At 44.5% G+C, this 18,585-nt stretch overlaps 1 protein-coding gene across 1 annotated transcript in view; it reads right to left on the bottom strand.

Annotated features, from left to right (window-relative positions):
- Window positions 1–14,810, bottom strand: part of LOC124010759 (serine/threonine-protein kinase PAK 2-like) — a 27,920-nt gene extending 13,110 nt beyond the window's left edge. The window contains exons 1-3 of the mRNA XM_046323409.1: window positions 14,570–14,810; window positions 3,418–3,610; window positions 3,139–3,248 (exon numbers count right to left, since the gene is read on the bottom strand). Coding sequence (XP_046179365.1) covers window positions 3,139–3,248; window positions 3,418–3,592 — 285 coding nt within the window. The 5' untranslated portion in view covers window positions 3,593–3,610; window positions 14,570–14,810. The remainder of the gene's footprint in view (window positions 1–3,138; window positions 3,249–3,417; window positions 3,611–14,569) is intronic.
- Window positions 14,811–18,585: the final 3,775 nt, after the last annotated feature.

Here is an 18,585-nt window from a genome sequence, read left to right on the forward strand (position 1 = left end):
ATTACTCAAACACACATACACACACACACACACACACACACACACACACACACACACACACACACACACACACACACACACACACACACACACACACACACACACACACACACACACACACACACACACACACACACACACACACACACACACACACACACATATATATGCCAAAGACACACCCACAGATGAATCGTTAAACACACACACTTAGAGAAACAAAGACAGTGTCACGCCTTGGTCATTGTATCTTGTGTTTTTGTTATATGTTTGGGTAGGCCAGGGTGTGACATGGGTTTATATGTTGTATTTCGTATTGGGGTTTGTAGTAATTGGGAGTGTGTATTATTAGGGGTGTGTCTAGTTAGGCTTGGCTGCCTGAGGCGATTCCTAATTGGAGTCAGCTGATTCTCGTTGTCTCGGATTGGGAACCGTATTTAGGTAGCCTGAGTGCACGTTGTATTTCGTGGGTGATTGTACCTGTCTCTGTGTTAGTCACCAGATAGGCTGTAATTAGTTTCACTCGTTTGTTGTTTTTGTATTTTCAGTTATTTCATGTACCGCATTATCTTCATTAAAAGTCATGAGTAACCTACACGCTGCATTTCGGTCTGACTCTCTTCAAACAACAGACGAACTTCGTTACAGAATCACCCACCACCATTCACAGACTGAGCAGCGTGTGAACTGGCAGGATCTAAAGGAGGACGTTATGGACGGCAGAAGCAGGGATTATACGACGTGGGAAGAAATCGACAGGTGGGCGGCCGACCCAGAGCGAGTGCAGGAGCCCGCCTGGGATTCCCTACAGCAATGCGAAGAGGGCTATACACGTATGGAATCGAAAAGGAAAGCACGGTTATACAGAGCGAAAACCGAAGGTAACGGGGGAAAGCGCAGAGAGAGAGTGGCTGAGTCAGGAATCAGACCTGAGCCTACTCTCCCTGTTAATCGTAAAGAGCAGTTGCAATGGGAGAGACTGCATCATTTGGAGATTTGGACATGGGAGGAGGAATTAGACGGTAAAGGACCCTGGGCGCAGCCGGGAGAATATCGCCGTCCCAAGGAGGAAATAGAAGCAGCTAAAGCGGAGAGGCGCAAGTATGAGGAGGCAGCACGGCGACGCGGTTGGAAACCGGAAAGTCACCCCCCCAAAATATTGGGGGGGGGGCTAAAAGGGAGAATAGTTATGCCAGGTAGGAGACCTGCGCATACTCCCTGTGCTCACCATTGCGCTAGAGAGACCGGGCAGGCACCGTGTTATGCTATGGAGCGCACGGTGTTTTCAGTGCGGGTGCAGAGCCAGCTGCGACACATACCAGCCCTTCCTATTGGCCGGGCTAGAGTGGGCATCGAGCCAGGTAAGCTTGGGCAGGCTCGGTGCTCAAGAGCTCCAGTGCGCCTGCACGGTCCGGTCTATCCAGATCCACCTCTACACACCAGTCCTCCGGTAGCAGCTCCCCGCACCAGGCTTCCTGTGCGTGTCCTCGCGCCAGTACCACCAGTTCCAGCACCACGCACCAAGCCTCCAGTGCGCCTCGCCTGTTCAGCACAGACAGTGATTTTCTCCCCTCCTGTGCTATCGGAGTCTCCAGCCTGTTTAGCGCAGCCAGAGCCTTTCTCCTCTCCTGCGCTGCCGGAGTCTCCTGTCTGTCCAGCGCCACCAGTGCTACCAGTCGGCCCAGCGCGTCCAGTGCGCCTCGCCTGTTCAGCGCAGCCAGAGCTTTTCTCCTCTCCTGCACTGTTGGAGTCTCCCGCCTGTTCAGCGCAGCCAGAGCCTTTCTCCTCTCCTGCGCTGCCGGAGTCTCCTGTCTGTCCAGCGCCACCAGTGCTCCCAGTCGGCCCAGCGCGTCCAGTGCGCCTCGCCTGTTTAGCGCAGCCAGAGCTTTTCTCCTCTCCTGCGCTGTTGGAGTCTCCCGCCTGTTCAGCGCAGCCAGAGCCTTTCTCCTCTCCTGCGCTGCCGGAGTCTCCTGTCTGCCCAGCGCCACCAGTCGGCCCAGCGTCACCAGTCTGCCAGGATCCACCAGAAGTGCCAGTCTGCCAGGATCCGCCAGAAGTGCCAGTCTGCCAAGATCTTCTAGATCGGCCAGACAACCTGAATCATCCAGGTCCACCAGCCAGCCAGGATTTACCGGAGCCTACTACCTGCCTGAGCTTCCTCTCAGTACTGAGCTTCCTCTCAGTACTAGGCTTCTTCTCTGTACTGGGCTCCCTCTCAGTACCGGGCTTCCCCTCAGTACCGGGCTGCTTCGGTCCCGGGCTGCCCCTCTGTCCCGGGCTGCCGCTCTGTCCTGAGATGCCCCTCTGTCCTGAGCTGCCCTGCTGTCCTGAGATGCCCCTCTATCCTGAGATGCCCCTCTGTCCTGAGTTGCCCCTCTGTCCTGAGTTGCCCCTCTGTCCCGAGCTGCCCCTCTGTCCCGAGCTGCCCCTCTGTCCCGAGCTGCCCCTCTGTCTCGAGCTGCCCCTCTGTCCCGAGCTGCCCCTCGGTCCCGAGCTGCCCCTCAGTTATGTGGGGATCAGGGTGAGGACTATTAGGCCATGGTCGGCGGAGAAGGTGGATTATCCTAGGACGCGAAGGGGAGGAACTAGGACATTTATGGAGTGGGGTCCACGTCCCGAGCCAGAACCGCCACCATGGACAGACGCCCACCCGGACCCTCCCTATGCTCTTGAGGTGCGTCCCGGAGTCCGCACCTTAGGGGGGGTTCTGTCACGCCTTGGTCATTGTATCTTGTGTTTTTGTTATATGTTTGGGTAGGCCAGGGTGTGACATGGGTTTATATGTTGTATTTCGTATTGGGGTTTGTAGTAATTGGGAGTGTGTATTATTAGGGGTGTGTCTAGTTAGGCTTGGCTGCCTGAGGCGATTCCTAATTGGAGTCAGCTGATTCTCGTTGTCTCGGATTGGGAACCGTATTTAGGTAGCCTGAGTGCGCGTTGTATTTCGTGGGTGATTGTACCTGTCTCTGTGTTAGTCACCAGATAGGCTGTAATTAGTTTCACTCGTTTGTTGTTTTTGTATTTTCAGTTATTTCATGTACCGCATTATCTTCATTAAAAGTCATGAGTAACCTACACGCTGCATTTCGGTCTGACTCTCTTCAAACAACAGACTCTCTTCGTTACAGACAGACTCACTGTGAACTCTCCTGTGACAGAGTCGAAGCCCACATGGATGGTGTGTTCAAAGTCTGACGGAGAGGAGATCTCTGGTCTGTTGTCCTTATCACGATCCTTCTTCCTGCCTCCTGACACACACACACACACACACACACTATAATTAATATACACACTTCTTAACACAGCTTAGATGTCTGTGTGGTTCTGTATATGTGTGTGTGTATGTTTGTGTGGCATCATCATCGGCATCGGTCGACAGCCATGAGCAAGTGTGTTTTTGTGTGTGTGTGTGTGTACCTTTCTCGGATGCAAATATGGAGATCATTTTACTTCGTTTCTGTTTCTCAGGAACAGAGGGGAGGGACCGAGAGTTGTAGTTGCCCGACACGGAGTCCTTGGCTCCGCCTCCTTGGCTGTTCATTCTGACAGGGGGGGCCGGGGGCTTGTCTTCACACACACCGCTGTCACACATCTACACACACACACACAGCTGGAGAGGGAGAGAGACACACACCGCTGTCAGAGAAAAAGAGAGACCTCTAACATGCCTTGACACACTGACACAAAGCGAGAAGGTGTGTGTTTGGCGTGTGTGTCCCCGTGTGTGTGTCTGCGTGTAAGAGGGAAGAAAGAGTGGATGAGGAAGGTACATGTTATGTGTGGTTTCCTGCTGTGTGTGTGTGTGTGTGTGTGTGTGTGTGTGTGTGTGTGTGTGTGTGTGTGTGTGTGTGTGTGTGTGTGTGTGTGTGTGTGTGTGTGTGTGTGTGTGTGTGTGTGTGTGTGTGTGTGTGTGTGTGTGTGTGTGTGTGTGTGTGTACGTGTGTGCGTGTGTGCGTGTGTGCGTGTGTGCGTGTGTGCGTGTGTGTGTGTGTGTGTGTGTGTGTGTGTGTGTGTGTAATGCATTGCAGAGCAGAAGGATGTTTTCGGCTCCAAATAAGGTCAAATCTCCCGTCTGACACTTTTCACCTGCACACCACAACCTCTTCCTCTCTCAGAGAAAAACGCGACAGAGTTCCCCTTCAAAAGGTATAAGGCACAGTGACATCATCACCATCAACAGGAAATAGCCTACATCTAGCTCACAGAGCTTTCATAACATCCTGTCTCTGACCCTGCTGTGTGTGTGTGTGTTTCCTGCCTTTCGATTTCCAATGTTTTTCTCTCCCCTCCACTAAAAGGACAGTCAACATTCCACACTGTCGGAAAGACACCCTAGCCTCCTTCTCCCGCTGTCTCTCTGTCTACAGCTTTGTATCCCCGATCGGACAGCATCCAGACATCAACAACTACATCAGCTGTCCCCAGACTCTCCCCCTTTCCTCACCCCTCTCCCTCCTACTTACCCTTTCTGTCCTCCTCCCCTGTGCTTTTCAGAAGAGTAGGTCAACAACAGCTTTACTTTAGCTTGTAATATCCGTGTGTGTACCTTATTACGCTCTCAGTCCCTGTCTCTCTCAGTCCCTGTCTCTCTCAGTCCCTGTCTCTCTCAGTCCCTGTCTCTCTCAGTCCCTGTCTCTCTCGGTCCCTGTCTTTCTCGGTCCCTGTCTCTCTCATTCCCCGTCTCTCTCAGTCCCCGTCTCTCTCAGTCCCTGTCTCTCTCAGTCCCTGTCTCTCTCAGTCCCCGTCTCTCTCAGTCCCCGTCTCTCTCAGTCCCCATCTCTCTCAGTCCCTGTCTCTCTCAGTCCCTGTCTCTCTCGGTCCCTGTCTCTCTCGGCCTCTGTCTTTCTATTTCCCCCTCCCTCTCTCTCTCTCTCTCTCTCCCTCTCTCTCTCTCTCCCCCACTCTCTCTCTCTCTCTCTCTCTCTCTCTCTCTCTCTCTCTCTCTCTCTCTCTCTCTCTCTCTCTCTCTCTCTCTCTCCAGGACATGTTATAACAGGCAGTCTCATTCCACAGCGGTCATAGACACAGCCAGTTCTATCATGCCCAGCAGTTCTTGCTCATCTCCATGGTTACGCCCTGCTCCAACCCTGCCCAGCCTAGCTTGTCAGGCAGTGTATGTGTGTGTGTGTGTGTGTGTGTCAGGGTAATAATGGGGGTTATCCAGGCTGGGACTCGTTCCCTAGGAATTCCATTGCTCCATGGTTTGTGTTTGTTTGTGGGTGTGTGTGCATTTGTGTGTGTGTGTGTGTGTGTGTGTGTGTGTGTGTGTGTGTGTGTGTGTGTGTGTGTGTGTGTGTGTGTGTGTGTGTGTGTGTGTGTGTGTGTGTGTGTGTGTGTGTGTGTGTGTGTGTGTGTGTGTGTGTGTGTGTGTGTGTGAATTCCATAGCTCCAGGCAGAGGCACTTCCCTTAGGCCACAGAAGCAAATGAATATCACCATCATGCCCTCTGATAGGCTGCAGGGAATTGTCACCATATTGCTTCGTCCCAGCCAATCTAATGTATTTATATACATAAGGGGGAGTGAACAAAAGCACACTTTGAACAAGTGCAGACTTCCAGGATAGGAGAGGGAATCTGAACCCACCCTCTGTTTATATATTGTAGGTCTACTCTCTATGTTACATTCTGCTCTCTCCGTTACATTCTGCTCTCTCCCTTACATTCTGCTCTCTCCATTACATTCTGCTCTCTCCATTACATTCTGCTCTCTCCCTTACATTCTGCTCTCTCCATTACATTCTGCTCTCTCCATTACATTCTGCTCTCTCGCTTACATTCTGGTCTCTCCCTTACCTTCTGCTCTCTCCCTTACATTCTGCTCTCTCCATTACATTCTGCTCTCTCCATTACATTCAACTCTCTCCATTACATTCTACTCTCTATGTTACATTCTGCTCTCTCCGTTACATTCTGCTCTCTCCGTTACATTCTACTCTCTCCCTTACATTCTGCTCTCTCCCTTACATTCTACTCTTTCCATTACATTCTGCTCTCTCCCTTACATTCTGCTCTCTCCATTACATTCTACTCTCTCTGTTACATTCTACTCCGTTACATTCTGCTCTCTCCGTTACATTCTGTTGCATTCTGCTCTCTCCGTTACATTCTGCTCTCTCCGTTACATTCTGCTCTCTCTGTTACATTCTGCTCTCTCCGTTACATTCTGCTCTCTCCATTACATTCTGCTCTCTCTGTTACATTCTACTCTACATTCTGCTCTCTCCATTACATTCTACTCTCTCCATTACATTCTGCTCTCTCTGTTACATTCTACTCTCTATGTTACATTCTGCTCTCTCTGTTACATTCTGCTCTCTCCGTTACATTCTACTCTCTCCATTACATTCTGCTCTCTCTGTTACATTCTACTCTCTATGTTACATTCTGCTCTCTCTGTTACATTCTGCTCTCTCCGTTACATTCAACTCTCTCCATTACATTCTACTCTCTCCATTACATTCTACTCTCTCCATTACATTCAACTCTCTCCATTACATTCTACTCTCTATGTTACATTCTGCTCTCTCCGTTACATTCTGCTCTCTCCGTTACATTCTACTCTCTCCCTTACATTCTGCTCTCTCCCTTACATTCTACTCTTTCCATTACATTCTGCTCTCTCCCTTACATTCTGCTCTCTCCCTTACATTCTACTCTCTCCGTTACATTCTACTCTCTCCGTTACATTCTGCTCTCTCCGTTACATTCTGTTGCATTCTGCTCTCTCCGTTACATTCTGTTGCATTCTGCTCTCTCCGTTACATTCTGCTCTCTCCATTACATTCTGCTCTCTCTGTTACATTCTACTCTCTCCATTACATTCTGCTCTCTCCATTACATTCTGCTCTCTCCATTACATTCTGCTCTCTCCATTACATTCTACTCTCTCCATTACATTCTGCTCTCTCTGTTACATTCTACTCTCTATGTTACATTCTGCTCTCTCCATTACATTCTACTCTCTCCCTTACATTCTGCTCTCTCCCTTACATTCTACTCTCTCCATTACATTCTGCTCTCTCCCTTACATTCTGCTCTCTCCCTTACATTCTACTCTCTCCGTTACATTCTACTCTCTCCGTTACATTCAGCTCTCTCCGTTACATTCTGTTACATTCTGCTCTCTCCGTTACATTCTACTCTCTCCCTTACATTCTGCTCTCTCCCTTACATTCTACTCTTTCCATTACATTCTGCTCTCTCCCTTACATTTTGCTCTCTCCCTTACATTCTACTCTCTCCGTTACATTCTACTCTCTCCGTTACATTCTGCTCTCTCCCTTACATTCTGCTCTCTCCATTACATTCTGCTCTCTCCATTACATTCAACTCTCTCCGTTACATTCTACTCTCTATGTTACATTCTGCTCTCTCCGTTACATTCTACTCTCTCCCTTACATTCTACTCTTTCCATTACATTCTGCTCTCTCCCTTACATTCTGCTCTCTCCCTTACATTCTACTCTCTCCGTTACATTCTACTCTCTCCGTTACATTCTGCTCTCTCCGTTACATTCTGTTACAATCTACTCTCTCTGTTACATTCTACTCAGTTACATTCTGCTCTCTCCGTTACATTCTGTTGCATTCTGCTCTCTCCGTTACATTCTGCTCTCTCCATTACATTCTGCTCTCTCTGTTACATTCTACTCTACATTCTGCTCTCTCCATTACATTCTACTCTCTCCATTACATTCTGCTCTCTCTGTTACATTCTACTCTCTATGTTACATTCTGCTCTCTCCGTTACATTCTGCTCTCTCCGTTACATTCTACTCTCTCCCTTACATTCTGCTCTCTCCCTTACATTCTACTCTCTCCATTACATTCTGCTCTCTCCCTTACATTCTGCTCTCTCCCTTACATTCTGCTCTCTCCCTTACATTCTACTCTTTCCATTACATTCTGCTCTCTCCGTTACATTCTGCTCTCTCCATTACATTCTACTCTCTCCCTTACATTCTACTCTCTCCATTACATTCTACTCTCTATGTTACATTCTGCTCTCTCCGTTACATTCTGCTCTCTCCGTTACATTCTACTCTCTCCCTTACATTCTGCTCTCTCCCTTACATTCTACTGTTTCCATTACATTCTGCTCTCTCCCTTACATTCTGCTCTCTCCGTTACATTCTGCTCTCTCCGTTACATTCTACTCTCTCCCTTACATTCTGCTCTCTCCCTTACATTCTACTCTTTCCATTACATTCTGCTCTCTCCTTACATTCTGCTCTCTCCCTTACATTCTGCTCTCTCTGTTACATTCTCTGTTACATTCTGCTCTCTCTGTTACATTCTACTCTCTCTGTTACATTCTACTCTCCGTTACATTCTGCTGCATTCTACATTCTGTTGCATTCTGCTCTCTCCATTACATTCTGCTCTCTCTGTTACATTCTACTCTACATTCTGCTCTCTCCATTACATTCTACTCTCTCCATTACATTCTGCTCTCTCTGTTACATTCTACTCTCTCTGTTACATTCTGCTCTCTCCATTACATTCTACTCTCTCCGTTAAATTCTGCTCTCTCCCTTACATTCTGCTCTCTCCCTTAGATTCTGCTCTCTCCCTTACATTCTGCTCTCTCCATTACATTCTGCTCTCTCCATTACATTCAACTCTCTCCATTACATTCTACTCTCTATGTTACATTCTGCTCTCTCCGTTACATTCTGCTCTCTCCGTTACATTCTACTCTCTCCCTTACATTCTGCTCTCTCCCTTACATTCTACTCTCTCCATTACATTCTGCTCTCTCCCTTACATTCTGCTCTCTCCCTTACATTCTACTCTCTCCCTTACATTCTGCTCTCTCCCTTACATTCTGCTCTCTCTGTTACATTCTACTCTCTATGTTACATTCTGCTCTCTCCATTACATTCTACTCTCTCCCTTACATTCTGCTCTCTCCCTTACATTCTACTCTCTCCATTACATTCTGCTCTCTCCCTTACATTCTGCTCTCTCCCTTACATTCTACTCTCTCCGTTACATTCTACTCTCTCCGTTACATTCAGCTCTCTCCGTTACATTCTGTTACATTCTCCGTTACATTCTGCTCTCTCCATTACATTCTCTCTCTGTTACATTCTACTCTCTCCCTTACATTCTGCTCTCTCCCTTACATTCTACTCTTTCCATTACATTCTGCTCTCTCCTTACATTTTGCTCTCTCTGTTACATTCTACTCTCTCCGTTACATTCTACTCTCTCCGTTACATTCTGCTCTCTCCCTTACATTCTGCTCTCTCCATTACATTCTGCTCTCTCCATTACATTCAACTCTCTCCGTTACATTCTACTCTCTATGTTACATTCTGCTCTCTCCGTTACATTCTACTCTCTCCCTTACATTCTACTCTTTCCATTACATTCTGCTCTCTCCCTTACATTCTGCTCTCTCCCTTACATTCTACTCTCTCCGTTACATTCTACTCTCTCCGTTACATTCTGCTCTCTCCGTTACATTCTGTTACAATCTACTCTCTCTGTTACATTCTACTCAGTTACATTCTGCTCTCTCCGTTACATTCTGTTGCATTCTGCTCTCTCCGTTACATTCTGCTCTCTCCATTACATTCTGCTCTCTCTGTTACATTCTACTCTACATTCTGCTCTCTCCATTACATTCTACTCTCTCCATTACATTCTGCTCTCTCTGTTACATTCTACTCTCTATGTTACATTCTGCTCTCTCTGTTACATTCTGCTCTCTCCGTTACATTCTACTCTCTCCATTACATTCTGCTCTCTCCCTTACATTCTACTCTCTCCATTACATTCTGCTCTCTCCCTTACATTCTGCTCTCTCCCTTACATTCTGCTCTCTCCCTTACATTCTACTCTTTCCATTACATTCTGCTCTCTCCGTTACATTCTGCTCTCTCCATTACATTCTGCTCTCTCCCTTACATTCTACTCTCTCCATTACATTCTACTCTCTATGTTACATTCTGCTCTCTCCGTTACATTCTGCTCTCTCCGTTACATTCTACTCTCTCCCTTACATTCTGCTCTCTCCCTTACATTCTACTGTTTCCATTACATTCTGCTCTCTCCCTTACATTCTGCTCTCTCCGTTACATTCTGCTCTCTCCGTTACATTCTACTCTCTCCCTTACATTCTGCTCTCTCCCTTACATTCTACTCTTTCCATTACATTCTGCTCTCTCCCTTACATTCTGCTCTCTCCCTTACATTCTACTCTCTCTGTTACATTCTACTCTCTCCCTTACATTCTGCTCTCTCCCTTACATTCTACTCTCTCTGTTACATTCTACTCCGTTACATTCTGCTCTCTCCGTTACATTCTGTTGCATTCTGCTCTCTCCGTTACATTCTGCTCTCTCTGTTACATTCTACTCTACATTCTGCTCTCTCCATTACATTCTACTCTCTCCATTACATTCTGCTCTCTCTGTTACATTCTACTCTCTCTGTTACATTCTGCTCTCTCCATTACATTCTACTCTCTCCGTTAAATTCTGCTCTCTCCCTTACATTCTGCTCTCTCCCTTAGATTCTGCTCTCTCCCTTACATTCTGCTCTCTCCATTACATTCTGCTCTCTCCATTACATTCAACTCTCTCCATTACATTCTACTCTCTATGTTACATTCTGCTCTCTCCGTTACATTCTGCTCTCTCCGTTACATTCTACTCTCTCCCTTACATTCTGCTCTCTCCCTTACATTCTACTCTCTCCATTACATTCTGCTCTCTCCCTTACATTCTGCTCTCTCCCTTACATTCTACTCTCTCCGTTACATTCTACTCTCTCCGTTACATTCAGCTCTCTCCGTTACATTCTGTTACATTCTACTCTCTCCGTTACATTCTACTCTCTCCCTTACATTCTACTCTCTCCATTACATTCTGCTCTCTCCCTTACATTCTGCTCTCTCCCTTACATTCTACTCTCTCCGTTACATTCTGCTCTCTCCGTTACATTCTACTCCGTTACATTCTGCTCTCTCCGTTACATTCTGTTACATTCTGCTCTCTCCGTTACATTCTGCTCTCTCCATTACATTCTGCTCTCTCTGTTACATTCTACTCTCTCCATTACATTCTGCTCTCTCCATTACATTCTACTCCGTTACATTCTGCTCTCTCCGTTACATTCTGTTGCATTCTGCTCTCTCCGTTACATTCTGTTGCATTCTGCTCTCTCCGTTACATTCTACTCTCTCCATTACATTCTGCTCTCTCCATTACATTCTACTCTCTCCATTACATTCTGCTCTCTCTGTTACATTCTACTCTCTCTGTTACATTCTGCTCTCTCCATTACATTCTACTCTCTCCGTTACATTCTGCTCTCTCCGTTACATTCTGCTCTCTCCATTACATTCTGCTCTCTCCCTTACATTCTACTCTCTCCGTTACATTCTGTTACATTCTGCTCTCTCCTTTACATTCTACTCTCTCCCTTACATTCTGCTCTCTCCCTTACATTCTGCTCTCTCCATTACATTCTACTCCGTTACATTCTGCTCTCTCCGTTACATTCTACTCTCTCCATTACATTCTGCTCTCTCCATTACATTCTACTCCGTTACATTCTGCTCTCTCCGTTACATTCTGTTGCATTCTGCTCTCTCCGTTACATTCTGCTCTCTCCATTACATTCTGCTCTCTCTGTTACATTCTACTCTCTCCATTACATTCTGCTCTCTCCATTACATTCTGCTCTCTCCCTTACATTCTGCTCTCTCTGTTACATTCTACTCTATCTGTTACATTCTGCTCTCTCCCTTACATTCTACTCTCTCCGTTACATTCTACTCTCTCTGTTACATTCAGCTCTCTCTGTTACATTCTGTTACATTCTACTCTCTCCATTACATTCTGCTCTCTCCCTTACATTCTGCTCTCTCCCTTACATTCTGCTCTCTCCCTTACATTCTGCTCTCTCCCTTACATTCTGCTCTCTCCGTTACATTCTGCTCTCTCCCCTACATTCTGCTCTCTCCCTTACATTCTGCTCTCTCTCTTACATTCTGCTCTCTCCATTACATTCGGCTCTCTCCCTTACATTCTGCTCTCTCCCCTTACATTCTGCTCTCTCCCTTACATTCTGCTCTCTCTCTTACATTCTGCTCTCTCTCTTACATTCTGCTCTCTCCATTACATTCGGCTCTCTCCCTTACATTCTGCTCACTTCCTTACATTCTGCTCACCGTTACATTCTACTCTCTCCTCTTTGTTTCTAGGGGAAACCCACTTCCTCATCCTGGAACTTCTAGAGGCCCCGAGGATCACACAGCCAAACTGACGAATCAGACAGAAGCAGGAAGCAAACATATTTGACGTTGTTTACAGGAAGTAGAGTGAAAAAGCCTTTTGTGTTCAACGTCTATAAAAGGAAATAGCTGACTGCACAGGACACACACACAGACACCTCCATGCCATGCTACACAGAGTAGACAATCCATTCATCCTGTATTCATTCATTCCAGCACACATCACACCTCAGAACACATGTCAGAATTCAACTTACAATGGCAGGCTACATGTGATGCACACAGAGAGTGGTAGGCTACATGTGATGCACACAGACAGTGGTAGGCTACATGTGATGCACACAGACAGTGGTAGGCTACATGTGATGCACACAGACAGTGGAAGGCTACATGTGATGCACACAGACAGTGGTAGGCTACATGTGATGCACACAGACAGTGGTAGGCTACATGTGATGCACACAGAGAGTGGTAGGCTATATGTGATGCACACAGACAGTGGTAGGCTACATGTTACTCTACTAGGTCTTTAATAATATGTTTATAGCCAGGCTATATAATAGGTGGATGTGATATCTCCACTATAATAATAATATGTTTATAGCCAGGCTATATAATAGGTGGATGTGATATCTCTAATAATATGTTTATAGCCAGGCTATATAATAGGTGGATGTGATATCTCTAATAATATGTTTATAGCCAGGCTATATAATAGGTGGATGTGATAATCTAATAATATGTTTATAACCAGGTTATATAATAGGTGGGTGTAATATATCTCCACTATAATAATAATATGTTTATAGCCAGGCTATATAATAGGTGGGTGTGATATCTCCACTATAATAATAATATGTTTATAGCCAGGCTATATAATAGGTGGATGTGATATCTCTAATAATATGTTTATAGCCAGGTTATATAATAGGTGGGTGTGATATCTCCACTATAATAATAATATGTTTATAACCAGGCTATATAATAGGTGGGTGTGATATCTCCACTATAATAATAATAGGTTTATAACCAGGTTATATAATAGGTGGGTGTGATATCTCCACTATAATAATAATATGTTTATAGCCAGGCTATATAATAGGTGGATGTGATATCTCCACTATAATAATAATATGTTTATAACCAGGTTATATAATAGGTGGATGTGATATCTCTAATAATATGTTTATAGCCAGGTTATATAATAGGTGGGTGTAATATATCTCCACTATAATAATAATATGTTTATAACCAGGTTATATAATAGGTGGGTGTGATATCTCCACTATAATAATAATAGGTTTATAGCCAGGCTATATAATAGGTGGGTGTAATATATCTCCACTATAATAATAATATGTTTATAGCCAGGCTATATAATAGGTGGATGTGATATCTCCACTATAATAATAATATGTTTATAACCAGGTTATATAATAGGTGGATGTGATATCTCTAATAATATGTTTATAGCCAGGTTATATAATAGGTGGGTGTAATATATCTCCACTATAATAATAATATGTTTATAACCAGGTTATATAATAGGTGGGTGTGATATCTCCACTATAATAATAATAGGTTTATAGCCAGGCTATATAATAGGTGGGTGTAATATATCTCCACTATAATAATAATATGTTTATAGCCAGGCTATATAACAGGTGGATGTGATATCTCCACTATAATAATAATAGGTTTATAGCCAGGCTATATAATAGGTGGGTGTGATATCTCCACTATAATAATAATAGGTTTATAGCCAGGCTATATAATAGGTGGGTGTAATATATCTCCACTATAATAATAATATGTTTATAGCCAGGCTATATAATAGGTGGATGTAATATATCTCCACTATAATAATAATAGGTTTATAGCCAGGCTATATAATAGGTGGGTGTGATATCTCCACTATAATAATAATAGGTTTATAGCCAGGCTATATAATAGGTGGGTGTGATATCTCCACTATAATAATAATAGGTTTATAGCCAGGCTATATAATAGGTGGGTGTGATATCTCCACTATAAAAGTAGCTATATGGATGGGAGGCGGGGTGTAATATGTCCACTAGGCCTTAATGATAGGGTTACAGACAGGGTATGATAGGTGGGTGTATGTCCACTATAAAAATAGTTTCACAGCTAGGCCTATGAGAATGGGTGCACTATATCCACTGTAATAAAAGGTTTATAACCATGTGAAATGCAATATTATGTTACGTTCACTAGTTAACTAACATAAGTCCGATAGTACGGCTAGTTTAAGCAGATAGCTGGATAGCCTAGCCATGTTGTAATGTGCGCCTTTTACTCACCAGTAAGCTTAACTAGGAAGCAATATCTCGTCTCATGTAAAACTCCTGAAACCCCGCCCCTCCTCCTCTATTTGTCTCCGCGGTACACCGATCTGGCGCTGTGATTTACTTCAGATTTGAGCTAATAAACTGTAGCCGGTTATTCTAGTGCTATTTTCACTTGTTTTGCTGTCCTCTTCTGGAATTGGGCCCCGAGGACCGGAGAAAAGCCAGGATGACAGGGCGGAAACGGAACGAACCACAGACCAAGCCCAGACAGAACGGTACGCTCGATTTAGTTTCCACGCCGGCGCGCCGGGTGAGCGGGTTTTTAAAACAGTGTGGTGGTGGCCTTTCTCTCTCTGTACATTGATTTTGAAATTGTTCTTTGCATTTTTCTGGCAATTTCTTACAAGTGCTTTAGAGCATCGAAATACACATATCCAATCTACAGACTACATCTGAGTTAAACGCAGGTTTGTTATTACTATTAATTTATAGCTAAAGTGCCACCAATATTGATAAAGATCAACAGAGCAGGCCTGGGCCGAAAATAGTTGTATTCTGTAGTTTAGTAGAAAGGAAAAAACGTTTCAAATACTCGAGGTAGTCTAATATAGTTTATTTAGAGTTTCAACTAAAAGTCAACTATACTGAACAAAAATATAAATGTAGCATGTAAAAAGTGTTTCATGAGCTGAAATAAAAGATCCCAGAAATGTTCCATATGCACAAAAAGCTTATTTCCCTATTTTTTGTGCAAATTTGTTTACATCCCTGTTTGTGAGCATTTATTCTTTGCTTAGATAATCCATCCACCTGACAGGTGTGGCATATCAAGAAGCTGATTAGACAGCATGAACATTACACAGGTGCACCTGTGCAAAATGCCGCTCTTAAATGTGCAGTTTTGTCACACACCACAGACGTATCAAGTTTTGAGGGAGCGTGCAATTGGCATGCTGACTGCAGGAATGTCCACCAGAGAATTGAATGTTCATTTCTCTACCATAAGTCGCCTCCAACGCCACATTAGAGAATTTGGCAGTATGTCCAACTGGCCTCACAACCACAGACCACGTGTAACCACTCCAGCCCAGGACCTCCACATCCAGCTACTTCACCTGCGGGATCGTCTGTGGAGGTGCTGTGGAGTATTTCTGTCTGTAATAAAGCCCTTTTCTGTGGAAAAACTCATTGATTGGCTGTCCCTGGCTCCCAAATGGGTGGGCCTGGCTCCCAAGTGGGTGGGCCTATGCCCTCGCAGGCCCACCCATGGCTGCACCCTTGCCAAGTCATGTGAAATCCATAGATTAGGGCCTCGTTTATTTCTTTCTATTGATTGTCTTATATGAACTATACCTCAGTAAAACCTTTGAAATTGATGCATGTTGAGTTTAGATTTTGTTTGTGGAGTGGTTGAAAACAAGTTTTATTAACCTAAGTGTATGTAAACCTCAACTGTATGTATGCATGCATATTATTTTACTGCTCTAGGGATATAATTATTGTTTGGATAACCTTATTTACTATTATGCATAGATTTTTTACCTTTTCAGGAGGAATGGGTCAAATTTCACCCAACTTATTGCGTGAAGCTTGTGGAAGGCTACCTGAAACGTTTGACCCAAGTTAAACAATTTAAAGGCAATGCTACCAAATACTAATTGAGTGTATGCAAACATCTGACCCACTGGGAATGTGATGAAAGAAATAAAATAATTCTCTATTATTCTGACATTTCACATTAAAATAAAGTGGTGATCCTAACTGACCTATGACAGGGAATTTTTACTATGATTAAATGTCAGGAATTGTGAAAAACTGAGTTTAAATGTATTTGGCTAAGGTGTATGTAAACTTCAACTGTACATACATTGTCACGATTGTCTTCGGGTGAAAGAGAGGAGGACCAAAATGCAGCCTGATGATTATCCATATTTAATAGGAAACTTAAATGAACAAAAACAACAAACCGACAAAAAGGAACGAAGATGAAACAGTCCCGTAACGTGAACACTAACACTGGATCCTGGAGGCGCACTGGTGGCCTGGTGCCGGCACTGGTGGTACCGGGCTGGAGACACGGACCTCAGGGTGAGTGCGGGGAGGAGGAACAGGGCATACAGGGCTCTGGAGACGCACAGGAAGCCTGGTGCGTGGTGTTGGCACTGGTGGTACTGGGCCGAGGACACACAACTCAGGGCGAGTGCGGGGAGGAGGAACAGGGCGTACTGGATTGCCGAGGCACACTATAGACCTTGTGCGTGGTACCGGTACTGGTGGTACCGGGCTGAGAACACGCACCTCAGGATGAGTGGGAGAAGCAGGAACAGGACACACTGGGTTATGAAGGAGTACTGGAGACCTGGTGTGTACAGCCAGCATCAAATCTTCCAGAACTTTAAAACAAGTTTCAGGCTGGAACATGGGAGTGATTGTTGCTGATAACGGGCCTCTGTACGCCTATGTAGATATTCCATAAAAAAATCTGCCGTTTCCTGCTACAATAGTCATTTACAACATTAACAATGTCTACAGTGTACTTCTCATGAATTCAATGTTATTTTAATGGACAACATTTTTTCAAAGTGACCCTAAACTTTTGAATGGTAGTGTACATATACAGTACCAGTCAGAAGTTTGGACACACATACTCATTCAAGGGTTTTTCTTTATTTTTACTATTTTCTACATTGTAGAATAATAGTGAAGACATCAAAACTACGAAATAACACATATTGAATCATGTAGTAACCAAAAACGTTTTAGTCAAATCAAAATATATTTTATATTTGAGATTCTTCAAAGTAGCCACCCTTTGCCTTGATGACAGCTTTGCACACTCTTGGCGTTCTCTCAACCAGCTTCACCGTTGGCTGCTTTTCCTTCACTCTGCGGTCAAACTCACCCCAAACCATCTCAATTGGATTGCGGTCGGGTGATTGTGGAGGCCAGGTTATCTGATGCAGCACTCCATCACTCTCCTTCTTGGTCAAATAGCCCTTACACAGCCTGGAGATGTGTTTTGGATCATTGTCTTGTTGAAAAACAAATGATAGTCCCACTAAGCACAAACCAGATGGGATGGCGTATCGCTGCAGAATGCTGTGGTCGCAATGCTGGTTAAGTGTGCCTTCAATTCTAAATAAATCACAGACAGTGTCACCAGCAATGCACCCCATCACCTCCTCCTCCATGCTTCACAGGTGGGAACCACATAGGTGGAGATCATCCGTTCACCTACTCTGTGCCTCACAAAGACACGGTGGTTGGAACTAAAAATCTCAAATTTAGACTCATCAAACCAAAGGACAGATTTCCACCGGTCTAATGTCCATTGCTCGTGTTTCTTTGCCTAAGCAAGTCTCTTCTTATTATTGGTGTCCTTTAGTAGGGGTATATTTGCAGCAATATGACCAATGAAATCCTGATTCACGCAGTCTCCTCTGAATAGTTGATGTTGAGATGTGTCTGTTACTTGAACTCTGCGAATGTCACGCCCTGACCTGAGTTATGTGTGACGAGGGTGGGTATGTGTGTTTTTCCTCTTGTCTTGGGGTTTTTCTATATCTATGTTTTTTTTGTATGTCTACGTATTTGTAGGTCTATGGTGGCCTGAATTGGTTCGCAATCAGAGACAGATGTTTAGGTTGCCATTTTCCATTTTGGTTTTGTGGGTTATTGTCTGTGTAGTTGCCTGGCAGCACTCGTGTCTTATAGTGTCACGTTCGTTTTGTTTAGTGTTCGTCGTGTAATAAAATAATGTATTCTTATCACGCTGCGCCTTGGTCTCCTCGTTATGACGAACGTGACAGTGAAGCTTTTATTTATAATGAACTTATCCTCTGCAGCAGAGGTAACTCTGGATCTTCCATTCCTGTGGTGGTCCTCATCAGAGCCAGTTTCATCATAGCGCTTGATGGTTTTGTGACTGCACTTGAAGAAACTTTCAAAGTTCTTGACATTTTCCAGATTGACTGACTTTCATGTCTTAAAGTAATGATGGACTGTTTCTGTTTGCTTATTTGAGCTGT

The sequence above is a fragment of the Oncorhynchus gorbuscha genome, linkage group LG23 (assembly GCF_021184085.1).
Source record: "Oncorhynchus gorbuscha isolate QuinsamMale2020 ecotype Even-year linkage group LG23, OgorEven_v1.0, whole genome shotgun sequence".
Classification (NCBI taxonomy): domain Eukaryota; kingdom Metazoa; phylum Chordata; class Actinopteri; order Salmoniformes; family Salmonidae; genus Oncorhynchus; species Oncorhynchus gorbuscha.